Below are 20459 nucleotides of genomic sequence, written 5' to 3' on the forward strand. Positions count from 1 at the left end.
AAGTGGCCTCGCGCCAGTGGGAGGAAGGGGCCTGGCACCACCCTGGCTTCTGGGGCCTCCTGTTCCAGCACAATCCTGGAGGCTTGAGGCCTTGTTTGCTGAGAGAGGTGAGTGCTGGCACACAGCATCGCAAGCTGTGTTAATGAGTGAGCGAGCGAGTAATGAATACCCCCAAAGCTTATACCAGGCTGTTTAAAGAAGTCCATTTACAATGCAGGCAAGTATGAAGATAGCAATAGTGGTTTATAAGCATATCCTTTTTCCATTATTGAGCATGGAAAAGAGTGGAAGTAGGTAGAAATAAAAGTAAATCTTATAATTATGTCAATAATGAGTCCCTTTCTCTTCCCTGTCTAGTTATTTCTTTAATTATTAATTTAAAAATGATTATTTTTGCCAGTACTTACATAACCAAATAAAATAACAATTGGGTACAGTAATTAAGCTAAATTCTTCATAGTTATCTAATTTGATCAGTGTTTACATACCCTATGCAAACTATAGTTCCATCGGCAAATGACTCAGGTGAGAAGAATAAAATCTGTACATGAAACAGAATATAGGATGAATCGTATCTAATTTTAAATATTTTAATTTATATACTTTCATGATTATAGGTCAATAAGAAATCCACTTTTCAGATTTTATTTCATTACAGAATATATTTGATAAGGATCCATACAAACAGATTCATCTTTAGTACATACTGTTTACTGGTGCCCTGCACTTCAGCAGGATGGAGATGTCATGAAAAATGTTTGCAAACGTTGCATGTAATCAGCCACTCTAAGCAACCGGTGCTGTAGAGGTCAGACAACTCAATTCATTTGTTTGCCTAGAACAAGTGAAAAATCTTAATATTTGTTTTTAAGTCTGCTTATTACTCTTCTATTTTTGATATCTGAGATACATTCCCAGATGTAAACAATAAATTTCAATCTGTCACACAATCAAAATGGATAAGGCCTTCTTGACAAATGTATGCCACGTATGTTTTACTCATCAGAACATGATCTTATTTCAGAAGGTAATGAGCCATCCATGCACCAAGGGAGCTGCCCTTATGCCTTCTGGAGCACTCCGACTTCTCCCCGCGGCCATAGGTCTGTGGTACATGTACGAGATGTCTTTTGACTTGGTCTACCTGGTCTTAAAATACAAATATACAATGTCCATCAACATAAAATAGTAAAGCCTAGCCTTACGTATTTATCATGAATTCCTAAAATTCTTTGCAAGTCCAATACCATATCATGCCAATTAATATACAGAGGAAGGGGGCTAAATGTCCCCCCATTGTTCAGGGCACGTGAACAGGGAAGAAAAGGGTGTTAGGTGGCTGACTGCATTTGGTTAGGCAGACTGTCTAACCAAAACTCCAAAATGCCCATGTATCCTCCTGATCCGGAGTAGAATCTGCTTAACACAAGAAGACAACCTCTTTCTCACCTGCCTCCCAGAGGGAGAACTGAGTAAACCTTAGAACATGTAACCAAATAGAGTCATGTTTGCCTTTCCTGATCCAGCTGTGCTAATCAGTAATTCACTCTCTTCTCAATTGATTTACCCACTTAGGACCAGTTAATCAACAGCCATAATGATTCAGTACCTCCTGGTTGTCATAAATATTTGATGTAGCGAGCTGGATGGTGGCACAGTAGAGCCTATATACAGTATTTTAGAAGGCATTCCGTGACCATTTTTGAAGAGTTCATGGAAGAGCTACGAGGGACACACCAGTTACTTCTGCCGATGTCACCCCCATGTACACCTCGGCATCGTTTTTATATTAAATCTGCACTGGTTTGATATATTGTACAACAAAAGAGACACCAGAACTGCGATCCGACGTGGCGCTCACCGACTCACTGAGCTAAGGTAACTGGTCGTGGGAGGAGTTTTCCTGAGGTTTGTAAGACCTTTGCAGACAGAACAATCACAGTGACCCAGCTATGGCGCCCGAGCCCCCCAGCCTGTTCTCCCTCAGTTCCTCCGGGACTAGATGACCCGCCACTGCATGATGCTCGTGTCCTTGCCGCCTGTGGAGATGAGATGGCTGTCATCACAGAGGAAATCGACGCTGGTGACATGGCTGCTATGCCCACTGTAGACGTGGCTGGGGGCCTGGGGAAGAGGGACACAGAGGGGGATCAGTGCCAAGCAAACTATCTGGAGTTGGAAAGTGCAAGAATTCTACATTCATCCTTTCATCCCTTCTTTCTTGGCCTGCTCAGCAGCTCAGCAGGGCACGGACACAGGAGGGACACAGAAATGAACCACACGGAGCCCCTGGTCCCCAGTGCATGAAGAATCTGGTCTGGTCGGGGAAAGGTGCAGGCCAATGATGGCCCCAGGCCGAAACGTGTCTCATACCAGAGGGATGCGTTGGGCACAGGGCTGACCCAAAAGAGATGCCAGGGGCCAAGGGGGAAGGGGGATCAGGCCCGGGAAGGACAAGGCGGGCATTTCAGTCATTGGCCTGGGCTCAGCTCGCAGGCTGGGGCACAGGGAGTGAGGTGGAGCAGGGAGGGGTGAGGACTGTGAAGGCAGCCACAGGGGCACAAGCCAGATCTAGGGCTTCCCCAGAGAGCAGTGGGGAGCCCCGAAGCTCTAGGACAGCAGGACGGCAGGGTCACATCCCCATGAATGACGGGCAGTGTTCGCACACTGCACCTTTCCATTCAACTACCAGCAGCCAGGTGGGTCGGGAGTGCACACCCCCAAGGGTATGAGTAGTGGCTGAGTGGAGCCCTTTACCCTGAACTGGGAACACGGGTAAGAGAAGAGGTGCACTTTGCCGAAGTCATCGCCAGTGGACAGGAGCTTTTTCTCGTGGGCCCGACAGACGGCATTGATGTCGGTTCCGTCGGAGCCTTCTGGCCACACTCCTAAAACAAAGGGTGCAGACAAAGCACTGGAAATACCAGAGGCATTGGGCCACACTGCATGCGGACTGAGCTCTCATGAAAATAAAACTGCCACAAGTCCCAGGCATGAGAAACCAGGGCCAGAAGAGTACTTTGATCCGGCTCCACCCCTCCCTGTTCTGTGATCACTGCACTCCAGGCCATTCCCAGGGAATGTTTCAATGCTTAACCCTTCATGGGAACAGCAATGATAGGCTTTCTGGCTTCCATCTCTGTTGGGCCCTTGATACTACAGCAGAGAGTTCCAGAAGCCTTGGTTCTGAACACAATGCTTTCCCTTTATCCCTGAGCATCTGATGGGAAGCTGACTAGTCCTCAAGCCTGCAGTTTCCTAGCGTTTCTTTTTTTGGCATAACTCTTACATATGAGAGTCAAAGGGCTTTTAAATTCTGGGTCTATGTGTCTTTCAGGCCTTCCCTGGTGTCAGCTCACTGTGGCTGCTTACTTGCCTGGTGACACCTGACAGGTATCTGCCCATTGTGGGCTGGGCTCTGGCAGTTTGTTTTGGGGCCCTGTGGCCTAGGTGGCCTGGAATGGGGTCTAGGGGAGAGGGAGTGGTGTCTCCTGACCACTGCTCTAGGAAACCCTTCTGATTCCAATAACTTTGAATTTAAGAGAGTTGAGTGAGTCTGTTTCTCAACTGGCAGATCTGGAGTAGACCCAGGGGGTCCTGGCATTTATACTAGAGAATGGTAAAATGTCAGCTTGTACGAGACTTGTGAGATTCTGACCAGAGTCCTGACCAGGTCTTATGTATTGACTTACGGTCTTACATATTTATTTTATTGACTTACGGTCTTACGTAAAGAGATCATAAATACTGCTTTTTTAAAATTCTACTAAAATGTGGCAATTTATTTTAGACCATTTATGAATATATTCATAATCTGAACTTTGAAGGGAGCAAAACATTTAGCTTAGGGACCAAAGAAATATAGTAACTCTAACAAATGATAAGTAAATTCACTGAGGGCTATCTAGTCCATCTGTCTAGAAAGTTCGGCACAACCTTATATGAGAAGACTCTACAGAATTATCTCAGGACACATTTCATACCATAGAAAAGAGCTAAGACCCACCTCTTTGGCTCCTCCCCGGAGAGCTGCGGAGTGCGTTCCTGCAGGGTCCATGCACCAACTGAGGAGCTGGACAAAACTGGTGACTGTGAAATCTCACAACTATCAGAGAACTATTCTGAAAGCAGCCACACCTTGTGTCTGAACTGAATGGAAGCTGCAGGAAACTTACCAAAGACATGGAATCCCAAAGTGCAGGTGTATGTAGCCCATTCAATGTCTCTCGTAGTTTCCACACTTACGACTTGCTTACAAGCAGAAGGGACCCCTGGAAAATCAAGCACAGTTCTGGTAACTTCTGGAGGGAGGCGTGGTCCTGGCTCAGGCTATTCCCATGTTCCTACACCCCTGGCAGCTCTGGCTGCCCTGGGCTCCTCGACCAGTGACTGCTCCCACCCATGGGCTCTTCATGCCTCTGGCCTCGTTTAGGAGCCCAGGTTTCCTTGTGTATAAAATGGGATAAGCCTGAAAGTGCTGTGGGCCCCGTGGGACCATTAGGAACAACACTGCACTTCCAGGGCCTTCCAGCCAGGTGGACACCAGGCCTCCACACGCCTGTGTTCATGCTCACAATCCCGTGTTCAGGTCGGAGCCTGGCATGACTCGGGGGGTTGGCAAATGAGTGAGGAACCAGCACACAGCATGTGGTACATGCTCCCTAATTGCCAGCCTTTATCATCCTCACGTTCCCAGGTCCTGCCTGGGCACAGACACTGGCTGGGATGGGTGGGAGCGGAAGAGAAGGGGTCCTGGGGGCTGCCGTCCACCCAGGCTGGAGATTTCATGGTCTCTCCTGCTCAGGATGCCGAGTCACAAAGGACGCCCTCACTGTGACAGCTCTGACCCCACTCTCCTGCCACGTCTGCCTAAGTCAGCCACTGCTCCTAAGAGCCCCATATCTCCTCCCCCAAAGGGCCTGCAGTCGGCCAGAATCCCAAGTGTCTCAGGGTCAGGAAGGACTTGAGAGGGCGTCCAGCCCGTCTCCTCTGTTTCACAGAGGAGGAAGCTCTGCCCAGAGGGGACATCATGCTCCTGAGGCACATGGGAAGTGGTGTTTTGAAGGAGGCCCCATTTGGTGTCAGAGTGAACACTCCACGTGTTCTGAATCCAGACAACTCCTGGGGTGTTACTCACAATAGAGGATTTCATAGTCTCCAGAATTTGACACGAGGAACTGGGAGTTTACAGACCAGTCCAGGTGTGTGATGAAGCTGGAGTGACCCTGGGGGAGAGAGCCACCGGGTGAGTGTCCCTGGCTTTACACACTCCCGACTAACCCTGGGCGGGCGTGACTGACGGAGCACATGCACATCGGGGGGGACAGGGCAGAGGCTTACCGAGCACTTGCCCACTCGCGTGTACTTCCGCCCGCCGTCACCGACTCCGTATATATAGATACAGTTGTCATGGGAGCCTATTGCTAAGAAACTTCCATCTACAAAATACGACAGATTACATTTCAACTGTTAAAAATAAACATTTTACCAGTTACACGGGATAATGCAAGATGACATCAGAGGTCTAGAAAAAATTTGCTTTTGAAAGAATCCTCTCCACCGTCGAAGCTATCTTTTGAAAATCCACACCTGAGCAGACTCCGCCCCTTCTCCGGCCCTTCCCGGCTGCTCCACCGCGAGGCAGGGACACCCCGTTCCCTAGTGGGGCCCCAGGGCCCTCCAGGTATAGCAACGTCTTTCCTCCCTGAACACACCAGGTTCTCTCGGGCCTCTGGACACGCTGCTCCCCCTGCCCGGGAGGCCCTCCTGCCTCTTCCAACGGGCCACTGGTGAGCATCTTCACCGACGTCTCTGGCAGCAGGAAAGCCTGCAGAAGCAGGCTGCCATGCGTGGGTAGCAACAGGGAAGGCGCTCAGGGTCACAGCAGCGCCAGCCCTGGGCGCTGGCAGATGAGGAGGTCAAGTGTGAAGCCCCAGGGGGAGATGCAGAGGATACTGGGGAGGAAACTAGCCAAGAGCTGCTCTGGAGAAGGTGAGACTCCCTGAGGCCAGGAGCCAGGCCCCACATCGGGGGCAGGCAAGCCCCTCCTCTCACTGAGCGGCCCTCAGCGCCGCACACACAGCGCCCAAAGGGTGCCTTTTCACAGCGATTCAGAGGCTTCCAGTGGGCAGTACGTGTAAAGGTCCTAGCGCCCTACTGGGCCGTCATAAGGCTTCTCCCCCCCACTCCTCCCTCTGCTCTCCCTCTCCCAGGTAGGGGGTCCTACGGGAAATGGCCTGGCCTGGCCCACTACGAAATGACACTTAGGAAGCCCCGGCCTGGGCTAGGTCAGAATGGGGGTGTTGGCAAGACCGAGTCACCCGTCCAAAGCAGGACTCCTGAAGGACTGGGGTAGAGGGGCCAAGGACTGCAGAGGCTGAGACAGGCCGCCACCTGCTGCTGACGGCTCTAGGGAGGGCCAGAGAGCTGCACGGGAAACCATGTGCTGTTGAGTCCCCCAACTGGTCAAGCCCTGACAATAACAATGATACGGATAATCAAGACTAAGAGTTCGCAATAATTACTGTCAAATAATCATGACAGTCAACATACACTGAGTGCCCACTATGGACCAGTACTATCCTAAACTCTTTTTGCATTAACTTACTTAATCCTCACAAAATCCTATGAGGTAAACATTATTATGCCCATTTTTCAGGAGAGGAAACGGAGGCATCAGTGGCAAACTAACTTGCTCAAGGTCACAGAGCTTTATGGAAGCTGGGATTCGAACCCAGGCGCTCTGCCCCAAGAGCCTGAGCATTCATTGCTGATCCACTGTCCATGTGACATAGCTTGAGGGCAGAGTAGTTGACGATCCAGCAGGTGGCAAGTCAGCCTGCTGGACTATGTGTGCACTCTGATGCGCTACCTTACCATTTGTTGATTCTCCGGTGTAATGCAACAACTTGTTAGGATTTTGACTAAATGCCTCATGTACATGGAATCATACAATATTGTCTTTCTGTGACTGGCTTATTTTACTCAGCATATTGTCCTCAAGATTTATCCCTGTTGCAGCCTGTGTTGGAATTTCATGTCTTTTTAAGGCTGGAATAATGGAATAATTTTGGAATAATATTCCTTGTGTGGACGTACCATGTTTTGCTCATCCATTCATTTGCTGGCAGGCTGCTTCCATAGGTTAGCTACTGTGTATAATGATGCTACGAACACGGGTGTCAGATACATTTTTGAGGCTTTTGAATATGTATCCAGAAGTGGAATTGCTGGGTCATATGCTAATTCTATTTTTAATTTTTTGAGGAACCACCATGCTATGTTCTACAATGACTGTGCCATTTTACATTCCCACCAACAGTGTATGAGAGTTCCAATTTCTCTACATCCTTGACAACACTTGTTCTCTGTTATTTGGACAGCAGCCGTCCTGATGGGTGTGAGGTGGTATCTCACTATAGTTTTAATTTGCATTTCCTTAATGATTTGTGACATGGAGCATCTTTTCCTGTGCTTATTAGTCACTGGTACATCTCCTTTGGCGAAATGTCTATTCAAGCCCTTTGCCCATATTTGACTGTTTTCTTTTGCTGTAGTCGTTGCTGTTGTTGCTCCAGGAACTCATGCACGGCTGCCTGGCAGGGGCTGGGAGTGAGAGATGGGAGTGGGCAGCTGCTACTGTGCTAAGAGCAGAAATTGACCAAAATTAACCTTAATTCACCATCCAAGCCTTTCTCTGGAAGGTGGAAGCCTTCAATAGACTCCAGAGTTCCAAAATAGTTCTACAGACAGATTCTACCAATGTAATTGTTGTCTAGAGGTTGGTGGTTCCTACTCTACTATCTTCACAGAATCCTCTTTTATCCACCTAAAACTTAACTTTGAGGTATAATTTTTGTACAATCAAGTGCACATATTTTAAGTGTACAGTTTAAATATTCTGTATAACTACCTGTGTAACTACCATCTCCATACCTGTAAATACTTGAATCCAAAAAGGAGCGCGTACTCTACAATGGTATATAGTCAAGGTGCCAGAAAAGTCTTGTGTGCAACAGAAAACCCACATTGCTGATCACGTTCCGCTTTGCACCTTGTGGCTCACACTGTAGTTCGTCTGCACTCAGCTGCTGGCTACTCTGCACTGCCTACTCTTTCTTTTCTATTGCATCTACCCCCAGCCAGGTGCTGGGCATACAGTGCTGAACAAAGTAGGGTCGCTACCCTTATTGGGCTCTGGGCCACTCCCCGAGGATCTGGGGCACCACCACTGAGCTGCCACTGATGGCATCACATTGCTTGCGACATCTGCACAAAGCTTCACTCTTCAAAGAGCACATTCGTGCTGCCTTGGCCGGTTGAGCCTCACAGTAACTTGCTGTCTGATTTGACAAGGGTCTCTGGTGAATGAAGAGAGGGCACTGCATCCAAATGCGGTTGCCCTGATTTGACCAGGCTCAGCATCTTCGCCCTACACAGCCTCCAGTCAATGACTATGAAGCTTGAGAGGCAGGGAGTGGTCATCACTATAACTGACAAGACATGGAAATATATTGTCAAAAGACACTGCCCCTGTTAGCAGGAGCTGTTAAATGGCCGAGACCTGTAGATGAGGCCCTCGTGCACTTAGCAGAGGTTCAAAATAAATGATGAGAAACATGTAAAAGGATGCAGAATACTGGCCAGAAGGAACAGAATGTAATATGATACTTAAGCCACCAAGAACGGCAGGCATTCTGAGTTGAGGAAGCTCCTCAACAGGGAGAAAAGGTGCCCATGATGGTGTCTGTGCAACTGTCTGCTTAGGGTGGGAAGTTATGAACTTGGTTCAGGCACAAGGAAAAAGGGTCCAAAGAGATGCCCCTTAGTAAGGTTACTGTAGAGATCTAGACCAGCCCCACCATAAGGCGGAGACAACTGTTAGTCAGCCCATGAGGGAGAGATTCCTACAGAACAGCAACAGCTCAGTCTTGGCCAAGTATTTCCAAGGACAAAAGTTGCTGTTTCCAAAACTGTCCACATAGCTAAATACTCTGCATATTACAGGAAAATGGTATTTGCTGAAACACAGGCATATAATGACAAGGCTTAGAAGCAATGGACTGTTCAATAGCAAGAAGGACTCTGGGCCCTCAGAAGGTCTCAGCCGGCCCAGAGAGGCCTCCCCTCCAATGATGGATAAACGATTCTAGCTACTCTAACTATGTATGACTGAAACAGAGCAAATACACCTAAACTCGTAATGGCACCAGAACCGCCACCACCCACTTATCACTGTTAAGGGGTATAGAGAAGAAATTCACTACCTTGGAAATTGGTAAATAAAGTGAGAGAAGCCAGCCTTTGTCTTGCTTTTCCCGTAAGGACTTCCCACACTATTGGATGACAGCAGAGTAGATGAAGAGAAGTTCTTCCTTACAGAAGTACCGTGTCTCATAAATGAAGAAGACAGGCTAAAACTAGAAAATCAACCATTCGCAGCCCCTTCTGGATCAAGACATTGGGCATCACCAGCTACTAATACCACAGAAAGCAAGACAGGCAGACAGGATGGGTCTCTGGTGGGAAGCCACCAATGCGCACAGCACCTGAACGGGACCAAGCCTCTAGATCCCGAGATCACTTTACGGGAAATGCAGCGGGCAGAGAAACAAGTGCAATACCACCACAGGATGCACTCAGCAAATTCCAGAAAGTGGAAAATGCTGCAGGAAAAATGAGCCAGTTTCTCTGACAAATGGACCATGGGTGGGGGAGAGGGAAAGAGAGAAGGAGTGAGCAAGTGCAGGGGACATGGGTTAAAGGGCACGCAGGAGGCACACCAGCCAGTTACCAGGTGGAGGCCTTTATTTTGGATCCCAATGGCAACTGTGATGCTGACTTGGGTCAGGGAGTGACAATGACACTGTGGCTGAGTTAAGACAAGAAGGCAGGACTTGCAGCTGTGGCCAAGGGAGAAGCTGGCAAACCCTTCCCCTGCAAAGCAGTTAGAGAGCTGTGCGACACCGACACCACCACCATGGCAGCACTCTGCCAACTGCTCAAAGACAAAACCATTGAGGAGTGTTTGTGTTTGAAAACCTGCTGAAGTTCAGGGAGAGCAGCGAGTGTCTGCGGTGCTTCTGTACGGGGCCGCTACTGTCCCGTCGCATGGGCTCAACTGGCTCAGAGGTTCTGGAGGGGACAGCAAGACGTGAGGATGGGCCGCTCTGTCGCCATGGTCAGGTGGGCTCGCTAAGTGTGAAGCCCTGGGTGACACCACTGTACAGCAGCACTGTCACCGCACGAGACACTAAATCTCCAGGGCGGGTGAGCTGGGAAGGCCAATGGCCCGAATGGCCCAAAGTGCAGCTGCAGCCGGAGTGAGCGTGCTCTTGGTAACCGGTGACTTGTGTGAATGCACAGCGGAGACAGGAGAGGAACGCAGCTACCCAGCACCCCCAGCCAAGCTCATGCTGCACACAGGCGCAGGGAAAACGCACAGGGCCAGCGGAAGAGCCTGGGCAGACACGGAACGGCCGGAGTTGAATGCCCTCGACTACCTGCACTCATGCCCGCCGGCAGAGCACAGAGGCCTTACTGGCTTGGGGTGTCTGAGGGCCACCTCTGTCCAGCCCTTCATTCAAAAGGCACAAAGCAAAAACGGAGAGAGTAAAAAAAGAGAAATGAACAATTCCACAGTAATGGCTGGGAATTTCAACCTCACTCTCAGCAATGGATAGAACAACTACGCAAATATCAGCAAGGGTGTAGATGAACCACAGTGTTGATCAGCTGCGAATGTTATCGATCACCCTGTCTTCACTGACTTATAGACCGCTCCACCCAAGAAGGCAGAATATACATTCTTCTCAGGTATATCTGGAACCTTATCCAGGACAGACCCTATGCTGGGCTATAAAACAAGTCTCAGTGAATTTAAAATGATTAAAGTCACACAGAATATGTTCTATGACCACAATGAAGTTAAATTAGAGAGAAAAAAGGGAGAAATATGGGAAATCCCAAATATTTGGAAATTAAGCAATCCATTTCTACATAACCCATAGGTCAAAGAGGATATCATCAAGGAGATTAGGCAATATTTTGAACTGAATGAAAATGAAAAAATGTAACATATCAAAATTTATGGGATGTAGCTACAGCAGTGCTTAAGGTGAAATTAACGGCATGTGAACATCTATACAAAAACCTCCAATAACCTAAGCTTCCTTCCACCTTAAGAAACTAAAAAAGAACAATTAAATATAAACCAAGCAGAAAAAAGGAAATAATCAAGATCAGAACAGAAAAAAAAAAAAAACAGAAAACAGAAAAACAATAAAGAAAAATCAATGAAACCAACAGTTGGTTCTGTGAAAAGATCAATGAAATTGGCCAACCTTAGCTAGACTGGCCAAGAGAAAAGAGAGAAGACAGTTTCCAGAATCAGGAATGAATGAGGGGACCCACTACTGGCTTCAGAAAAATTAAAAGGACTATAAGCAAATATTGTGAACAATTTTATGCCAACAAATTAGACAACTTAGATGAAATGAACAAATTACCAAGACTTACTTAAGGAGAAGTAGAATATCTGAACAGAATGATAACAAGGGAACTGAATTAGTAATTACCCACCTTCCCACAAAGAAAAGCTGACAGCTTACAATCCAATATCCATCCATTCATGATAAAAACTCCGAGCAAATTAGGACCAGACAGGAAGTTCCTCATGGCAAAAGGTATCTAACATCATATGTAATGATGAATGAATGAATGAATTCTCCTAGGATTAGAAGCGAGGCAAGGATCTGCTGTTGCCCCTTCTGTTCAACATTGTAGTGGAGGTTCCAGCGTCATGATGCAATAAGAAAAAAACAATTAAAGGCATCCAGATTGGAAAGGAAGAAGTAAAATTACTTTTATTTGCAGATGACATGATCCCGTATGAAGAAAATCCCAAGGATTATACACACCCTCCCCCAAAACTAATAGAAGAGGGTAGAAAGGTCTAAGGATATAAGATAATGAATTTCATTTCTGTATATTAGCAACCAACATTCTGAACAACATAAAAAAACTTACTTATGAATAAACCTAACAAAAGAAGTGTAAGACTTGTACATTGAAAACTATAAAACACTGATGAAGGAAATTAAAGAACATGTAAATAAATGGACAGATATTCTATGTTCAAGGACCAAAAGACTCAGTATTGCTAAGCTGGTAAGTCTTCCCATATAATTTCAACATAATCAAATTCAACATAATCAAAATCCTGGTAGGCTTTTTTTTTTTATGAGCAGTATTTACCTGGTAGGCTTTTTAAAATTAGAAATTGACAAGCTGTTTCTGAAATTCATATAAAAATGGTAAAGACCTAAAATAGCCAAAACAACTTTGAAAAAGAACAAGAAAGCTGGTAGAGACATATTATTCAATTTCAAAAATTACTCTAAACTCACAGTAATCAAGACCATGTAGCACTGGCACAAGGAAAAACATAGATGAATGGAAAGAACTGAGAATCCTGAATTAAACCTTTATGTTTATTGTCAATTGATTTTTTACAAAAGTGTCAAGATAATCCAATTGCAAAAAGACTGTCTTTAAAAAAAATGGTGCTGGGACAACTGGATGTCTGTATGTAGAACAAATCTGTGATCTCTTTTGAGTATAATTAACTCAAAAGAGATCACAGATCTAAGTGAAAAGGCTTTGAGTATAATTAACTCAAAAGAGATCACAGATCTAAGTGAAAAGGCTTGAACAATAACCTTTCTAAAAGAAAGCATAGGAGAAAATCTTCATGACCTTGGGTATGACACCAAAAGCATGATCTATGAAAGAAAAAATTGGTAAACAAGACTTCATCAAAAGTAAAAACCTGTGCTTCAAAAGACACCATTAAACAAATGAAAAGACAATCCATACACTGAGAGAAAATATTTGCAAATCACATATTATCTGATAAAGAATTTTTACCAATGAAATACAGAAAGAGCTCTTATTACTCAACAGTAAGACAGACAACCCAATTAAAAATAGGCAAAATATTTGAATAGATATTTCATCAAAGAAGATAAAGGAATGATTGATAGGCACATGAAAAAATGTTCAGCATCTTTGATAGTCATTGGGGAAATGCAAATTAAAACCACATGAGATACGCCTACACCTCTATTAGAATGGCTATGATAAAAAAGACAGACATAACAGGTGCTGGTGAGGATGTAGGGAAGCTAGAACCCTTACACACTGCCAGCAGGATATAAAGCAGTACAGCCACCTTGGAAAGCAGTATGGCAGTTCCAAAAATGTTAAACATAAATTTGCCATACAATCCACCGATCCTACTCTAGGAATTTACCCAAGAGAAATGAAAGTAAATGTCTACAAAAAGGCATATAATGAATGTTCATAGCAGTGTTATTCATAATAGCCAAAAAAACCCCAAACAAACAGAAACCATCCAAATATCAAACTGATAAATGGATAAATGCAATGTGGTATATCTGTAAGATGGAATACTATGTAGCAACTGAAAAGGAATAAACTAGCGATACATGCACAGTAACACGTATTGATCTCAAAAATATTATTCTAAGTAAAAGAAGCCTGACACAACAGGCTATGTATTATAAGATTCCGTTGATATGGAGAAAAGGCAATTCACAGAACAGAGCAGTAGATCGGGGGTAACTTAGGGCTGGGGGTGGATGGGAAATTCACTGCTAATGGGCAGGGAAAGAACTCTTTGGGGTGATGGCGAGGTTCTCAGGTTAGATTACGGTGAGACTTGTAAAACTCCATGATTTTGAACATCTACACAAGAAAACTCTAAGGATCGCTGAGCAGTACAGTTACAATGGCTGAATTAGCTTAAGTTACGTCTCAAAAAAGCTGTTAAATAAGAGTCCTCACCTTTTTGAGATACTTAGAGCAGTGTTACCAGATGAAAGGATGAGAGCCTGGGAACTGCTTCAAAGTGACATGGGAGGGGGCGGCAGGTGAGACAACAGACGTGCAGGGTTGGCTAAGAGTTAATTAAGTTTTGTAGCTGGGTGATGGACACATGGGGGTGGCATTATGCTATTCTGTCTGTTTTGTCCATATTTGAACTTTCCATACATGAAAAGTTAAAAATAAAAAGCTAATAAACACAATGAAATAATAATAATAATTTGTTAAAAAGCACAAATAATAGTTTGTGAAAAGTTAAATAAACACATGAGCATAATGACCCGAAGAATGGGAGAGAACCCCTACATGCCACAGTTGTGTGAGTGTGTGGTTTAAATTTCACTTTGCAGAGGCTTGTGAAGTTTTTCTTTAAAAACATTTGCACAGAACTTCACAGATCAGTTGGAATTGTATAGTGAATGGGGTGTATTCTGACCTGGTGAGTAACGCATTACAGAGAGCTGCTCGTTGCCATCTGTGTGAACAGTGACCAAGTCTTTCGTTTCTGTGTCAAACACAAACCACCTGTTGTAAACATGAGAAAAAGTACAGTAAGTTGTTTAGTGAGAAAATGAACTAAGACTATTACAGTAATAGTAAGGTTATTAAAAACGATTAATCTAGGGGCTTCCTCTGCATTTGCCAACTAAGAATGCTTGTTCCAGCTTGTTTAGAGAGGCTGCCCTACATGTGAGCACTCTCTAAAGACAGGAGTGCCATGCTGACTGCCATATGAAAGAATTCAGCTCCGGATGCTGTGACAGCCAGGTTCCTCAGGGCTTCCTCTTTGTCACTCAGCATGAAAGGGGAGAAAGTCCTGGACAGGACATACGGACTGACACGTAATGCTGGCCCACAGCCTGAGTGGCAGCAGAGGGACCCCCTGTATGAGTTTACCAGACACCCTGGCTGGGGCCAAGCAGGATGGAGCCAGGAAGATGGCGCTGGGACAGTCTCGGGAGATGTGACTGTGAATGCAGGTGTCCAACTGGCTGGGTGGTTCAAAAAAGGAGAGGGAATGGAAGAGGGTGGGTGGAGGACTGGTCTTTGAGTTTAGCTGCTCTGGGCTCAGTTTCCTCAATTGTAAAATGGGGCTAAGGGCCCTCGTTAGATCAGTCAGTTAACGAGGACATGGAAGCTCTGTACCCTTCAGTAAGGACATGGTGCTTGGCAGATATTAAATGACAGAATGACCGCACTCCCCTGCCTGTACGTTCTTGGGCAGTAGCAGGCACTGGACTCCAGTGTTTTTAGGGTGGACGGGAATGTGGGCTCTCTGATGCAACAGTTTCAGCCCTAGACGGCGGACATTCCTTTGCATGCCTTATGAGCAACGTCTGTGTCTTCTGGCCTCCCATCCGGGGACCTAACCATCAGCACTCAGTGGGACTGGCTGACCCCTGGAACTGGGATCTGGCTTCTCTGGTTTGATTCCTTGCAGTTACCTTTGATGTGCTATTCTACCTTAATACAGGTCAGAACATAAGCAGCAGAGATACCAGAGCTGACCAGGCTATGTCTCTGAAGTCCTGCTATTGTCCCAGTGAGGCTGAGCCTGACACCAGCACCAGAGATGTGGGTGGTGTAAGTGGCAGAGGACTAGGTCACATGTTCAGTCTCCTCCGCCCATGGGACACTGTCCATGGTCCTGAGCATCCTGCTAGCTCACCACACCCTATCCTACCATGCATACATAGGCAGCTGCAGATGATGGCAATTCCTGGCTGTCAGCCACTCATCAGGGCCCGCTGACTTCAAAGCTTTAGCTGCTGCCTCCAGGAGAGTTAAAGGAAAGGTGTGTATGTTTGTGTGTGGTCTGTGTGTGTGGGTACACAAAGATTTTCATGAAGAATTTTGTTGGACAAAGTGCCCAACTCTTAAGGTACTGCTACCTGTGACTTACAAACGGTCACTCTGACTATACATTCTCTACGGTCATAACGACAGAGTCTAAGCAGTATGCTTTTTAGAAAGGAAGGATGGGAGGAAACCACCAAAAATATCTGAGTTAAACCATAAGTGTTCACACTATGACAAAAAAATATAAAAACGCAATTAAAACAGTGACAATAACCACCAAAATTGCCTGCCAGGCAACTGCAGGAGACACTCCCTAATTGTCTCCTTCTCCACCAGTGCAGTGTGGCTGGATTCACAGTGTGGAGAAGGAGAAGGAGACGGGGAGAGTCACTGGCTTCCAGACCACAGGGAAGGCCGCCCTCTGGGCCACCACTGCCCCTGCTGCATCCAGTGGCCATCCTCGCCTCTGTGCATGTCTCTATGTGTGTGCATGCGTGTGTATCTCTCTGTGTGTGTGTCGGGGGTGCTTTCCCAGGAGAAGGGTCGCCAGCTTTCCTCAGGCTTTCCCAAGGCCCACTGTGTGGAGGACCACTGTCCAGTGGGTTACTTTGGGGTTCTTCTGACTGACTTCTTGGTAAGTCATTAGAAGTTGAGAGAAGGCAGCCAAGGGCTATCCAGCACCGACCCTGGGGAAATACAGACAACAAGCCTCTTTTCCATGACCTCTGAGCACATAAGCCACGCTGAAATGGACGTACCTCCCAGTCAGTGTTCCAACTGCAACCACAGACCCTGAAGGATGAAAACCAGAAGACTGAGCTGGATCCTAAAATATTTTAAAGGAAGTGTAAATTGATGGCCAGACATAGCACTGTTTTATAAAACACACACGAACACAGCTCTAATCCCTAGGGCTACACAGACCTGTTTAAAAATCCCCTTTCTCTCCAGAGACAAAAATGTTTTCCTACTTGGAAGAAGGTCAAGTTTCAATGACACTGAATTTTTAATCCTTTAAGACTTTTTTGATTTCTGTCTTATATCCTTTCGTATCTATAGTGATCGGAGACAGACCAACAGGTCGGCGCTCTGCCTCCAAGTCTCGGAAGCCCTGTGGTTGACCCCATGCATAGTAAGCCTGTCAGGTGGTGTGCTTGACCTGCCTGGGGTTAGGATGACTGCCCCACCTCCATGAGTGATGCTGCATGAGTGCCTCCTGGGTGCAGGGCACTAGGCAGCCCTAGAAGGGTCTGGAGGTGAGTGAGGCCCCTTCCAGGTTTTGATCTAGTGGCACACATGTGCTCGTTACTAACTGATACAAGACGGAACGTGATCAATAAAAGGGTGGCCCAGACAGCCTTTGACTTCCAGGACAGGAAGAACCATCGTGCTGAGGGATCAGTGGACCCCTCAATATTTTCTTGGATCAGGTGTTAATGGGACAATGATCTGATCAAAGTGGAAACAAGGTAGTTGGAGCATATTTGAGGAATGGCAGGTAGTGTCCGTGGGTCTACGAGGCAGAATGCACGGGTGGGGAAGCGGGAAGTATGCTGACACCATCACAGGGGCTGCACGACTGTGTTGAGGACTGTGACCCCTAGGAAGTAAGAACACAGTGAAAGTGAGTGTGTTTCTTCAATAAAAAAAAGTGACATGATTCAATTTGTGTTTTAGGTAAAGGATCACTTGGTAGGAGTGCTTAGGATGAACTGAAGTGAGGAGAGATTAATCACAGGGAGACCAGGAAAAAAGGAGCCACAGAAAAGAAGTGGCACTGAGATAATATTGGATGAACTAAAAAAATAAGGGACCCAAACTTTTCAGGTACTGATTACATTATCGCAATGCTTCTTCCAAAGTGGGAGGTGGAATTAAACTCAGGGCTGCTGCTGCCACACAGACTGAAGTGACATCCACTCAGAGGTGTACTCATAATCCGTCTAGGCTCCTAACGTTCTGAGATGAAGACACTGGGGTACAGGGAGGTTCCCATCCCAGAGCTACATGCCCGGGGCCAAAGGAGTGAGGACTCCACTGCAGACCTCCCTGGTATCCACCTCTGTATCTTACCCTAATGGCAGGCTGATGGGTTCACAGTGTGGTGAAGGCGACGGGGAGAGAGTCACTGGCTTCCAGACCACAGGGAAGGCCACCCTCTGGGCCACCACTGCCCCTGCTGCATCCAGTGGCCATCCTCACCTCTGTGCAGAACCCTCAGACGGTCCCTGTCTGTTCCCCCAAGCCACGGCCAGGGGATGGGTGTAAATGGGACCCACTTCCTTCAGCCCCATTTTGCCACCTGGGGCTACACCCACTCTTTCCTCTGAGTGTGTCACCCCTCAGGCCCTGTCATCTCTGTGCTCACCTCTACCAGTGACCAGCCAGCTCAAGACTCTCAGTGACCTCGGAAAAGACAGGGCAGGAGGGCTGAAACATGGATTCAGATGCTGGGAAATGCTGGGACTCTACAGGGGTCCGGAGAGTGGTTGCCCCTCCCAAGGGACCCTGTGCATCATTAGCGGCACAAGCTACACAAGCTGTGCTTTGGACCTGCTGGGGGACTGTGGGCTGGGTGTCAACACTGTCTGTCACTCACTGACTCAGTGGCTTCGACAAGACACCTGACTATCTGACTTTTCTAAGCCTCAGTTTCCTGACCAATAACATCAGGGAGGAAAAACTTCAATGTGCAGGGCTGCTGCCAGGATTCAGGGTAGCACACACCCAGTGCTTGGTATGCAAGCAGTGCTCAACAGACGCAGTCACGGCCATGTGACATGGAGGGGAGGGTATTTCAGCACTCTGATAGTCAGTCTGAGCAGCTTCTGCAAGGATCACAGAGATGATGCCTTCACACCTGAAGCTTTACTTCTATCACCAAACTCAAACTGAACAGATGAACTGTATATGTTTAGGATAGCTTGAAAATTCTCATTCAAAAGGTACATTGTACATAGACTGTAGGCTCAAAACAGGGTGTTCAGCACGTAAGCCAAAGAGACTGCACTTGGGAAACCCAACGACCAACTGGGAAAGGCTTACTTGCTATTGAAAAATTCAACAGGAAACATCAGGGTTTCATGGATAAGGCAATGTTACTTGAGGGAGATAAATTAAGTGACACTTGCTCTGGGACAATTTTATATCACTATTAATTTCATGCAGAAAAAAATGAACATGTTGCAGATGAATTTTTATAAGAAGAACGGGATGTAACATGCATGTCTACCTCTATTATTTTGTCCCAGACGGGCCGGTGACCAACAGCATCCCAGAGAGTGGCATGTCGGTCATGCCCACAGGTCAAGAACTGAGGTTTCGAGGCATGGATGGCCAGTCCCCAGAGTTCATCAGTGTGACCCTGTGGAGAACAACGGAGGCCCTCTGAAATAGCACCGTCAGCCCCGAAAGCGTGATGCGCTGTGGCTTAATGTGCACTTCCTAACGTGCTCTCACCAGCTTCTCTTCTCCCCAACTTATGCTGTGACAGCTACGAAACCCTGAAGCTGAGGAAGGTTATGTCAGTATAGAACATGGGAATCATCTCCCCTCCATAATGCTTCATTATTCCAAGTATTTGGTGGGCCTGCTGGGCAGGGACGTACCTGAGTAATGGGAACAAAGTCCCCAGACAGCGTGCCCTGCAGAACGAAGTTTCTGGTCGTGCCTATCAAAACCACATCGCCTTTCCCCTCGGCCACTGTCCGAATGGGACCAAACTGTTCTGGAATCTGCGTTGAAGAGAAAACATTGAATATGCCATTAAACTGACAGCTCCATCATTCAAAATACTCATCCGTGTACCATGATGCTAGGTCCGCTCACTTCTCTCTTTCACGCACACAAACTCACCCGCCGAGGAGACATTAGCTAGTACCTGACTGAGAGGGAGCCAGACCCCAAAACCTGACTTCTAAACCTGAAATATTTTGTCTACCTCAAAAGAATCAGCAAGAGTAAGTTGTTAAAAAAAGCAATGAAGAAACAAAGCATTTTTTCTTGACAAGATTAAAGAATCAGAAATCCTCCTTCACTTATTACGACTCGGGCTGGCAGCAGCAGGTAAGCCTGGCAAGTACAGACGACAACGTGCCATAGTAAGGGCTCCTCAAGTTTACTGAAACTTAAACCGATAAAATGCTTTGGCAACTCCACTGTACTTCAATTTGAAATCCACTGTTCATGTTGGTAACCATACAGAATTACCTAAACGTTAAGAAAAGGAATTTCAAAACATGTCAGCCAAGAACAATTTTTCTATGATAAAATAAACAGGGGTTCCTGCATTTTGTGAATAAAAACTGCAGCTAGGCCCTGGCAGATGGACTCTGGGCACCTAGAAAAGTTCTAGAAAAGTAGGAAGCAACCTGCTTTTAGATGAAATCCCTACCTCCGGGGTGGTTTGTTAGCACAGATTTGGGAAAAGGTGATGATAATCCATGGTAACAAAGACGAATTAGACCTACTTAAAAATGGTGAGCGTTCTTCTATAAAACTAGGTGACACTACAATTTAACATGGATACATGTTCAGTCAAATGCTGGTCAAATCTTATCATTAAAAATGCTATCACAATTAAAATCTCAGTGCAAGGGGAAGTGATTTCCAAAGCTCGAATGAAGGCCTTTCTTTGTTAAGAACAATAATCAACAGAACCAAATTCTCATCCCGCGAAAGCCCCGTGCCATGCTGCTCTCTGGTGTAACATGTTGCATAATGTAAGGTAAGCACATCAGGCCAGCAAGGTGGAA

General features: G+C 46.3%; 1 protein-coding gene across 7 annotated transcripts in view; it reads right to left on the reverse strand.

Annotated features, from left to right (window-relative positions):
• Nucleotides 1-576: 576 nt before the first annotated feature.
• Nucleotides 577-20459, reverse strand: part of EML1 (EMAP like 1) — a 173406-nt gene continuing 153523 nt past the window's right edge. For 6 of the 7 annotated variants that reach the window (XM_017656620.3, XM_017656618.3, XM_017656617.3 and 3 more), the window contains 9 exons: nucleotides 19314-19439; nucleotides 18938-19069; nucleotides 16464-16531; nucleotides 14342-14430; nucleotides 5341-5438; nucleotides 5138-5225; nucleotides 4176-4271; nucleotides 2758-2888; nucleotides 577-2124 (listed from right to left, as the gene is read on the reverse strand). In XM_017656620.3, the coding sequence (XP_017512109.3) occupies nucleotides 1999-2124; nucleotides 2758-2888; nucleotides 4176-4271; nucleotides 5138-5225; nucleotides 5341-5438; nucleotides 14342-14430; nucleotides 16464-16531; nucleotides 18938-19069; nucleotides 19314-19439 (954 nt within the window). In that variant the 3' untranslated portion in view covers nucleotides 577-1998. The other variant, XM_036991624.2, reaches the window with a different exon arrangement.

Source organism: Manis javanica, chromosome 8, assembly GCF_040802235.1.
Source record: "Manis javanica isolate MJ-LG chromosome 8, MJ_LKY, whole genome shotgun sequence".
In the NCBI taxonomy this organism is placed as follows: domain Eukaryota; kingdom Metazoa; phylum Chordata; class Mammalia; order Pholidota; family Manidae; genus Manis; species Manis javanica.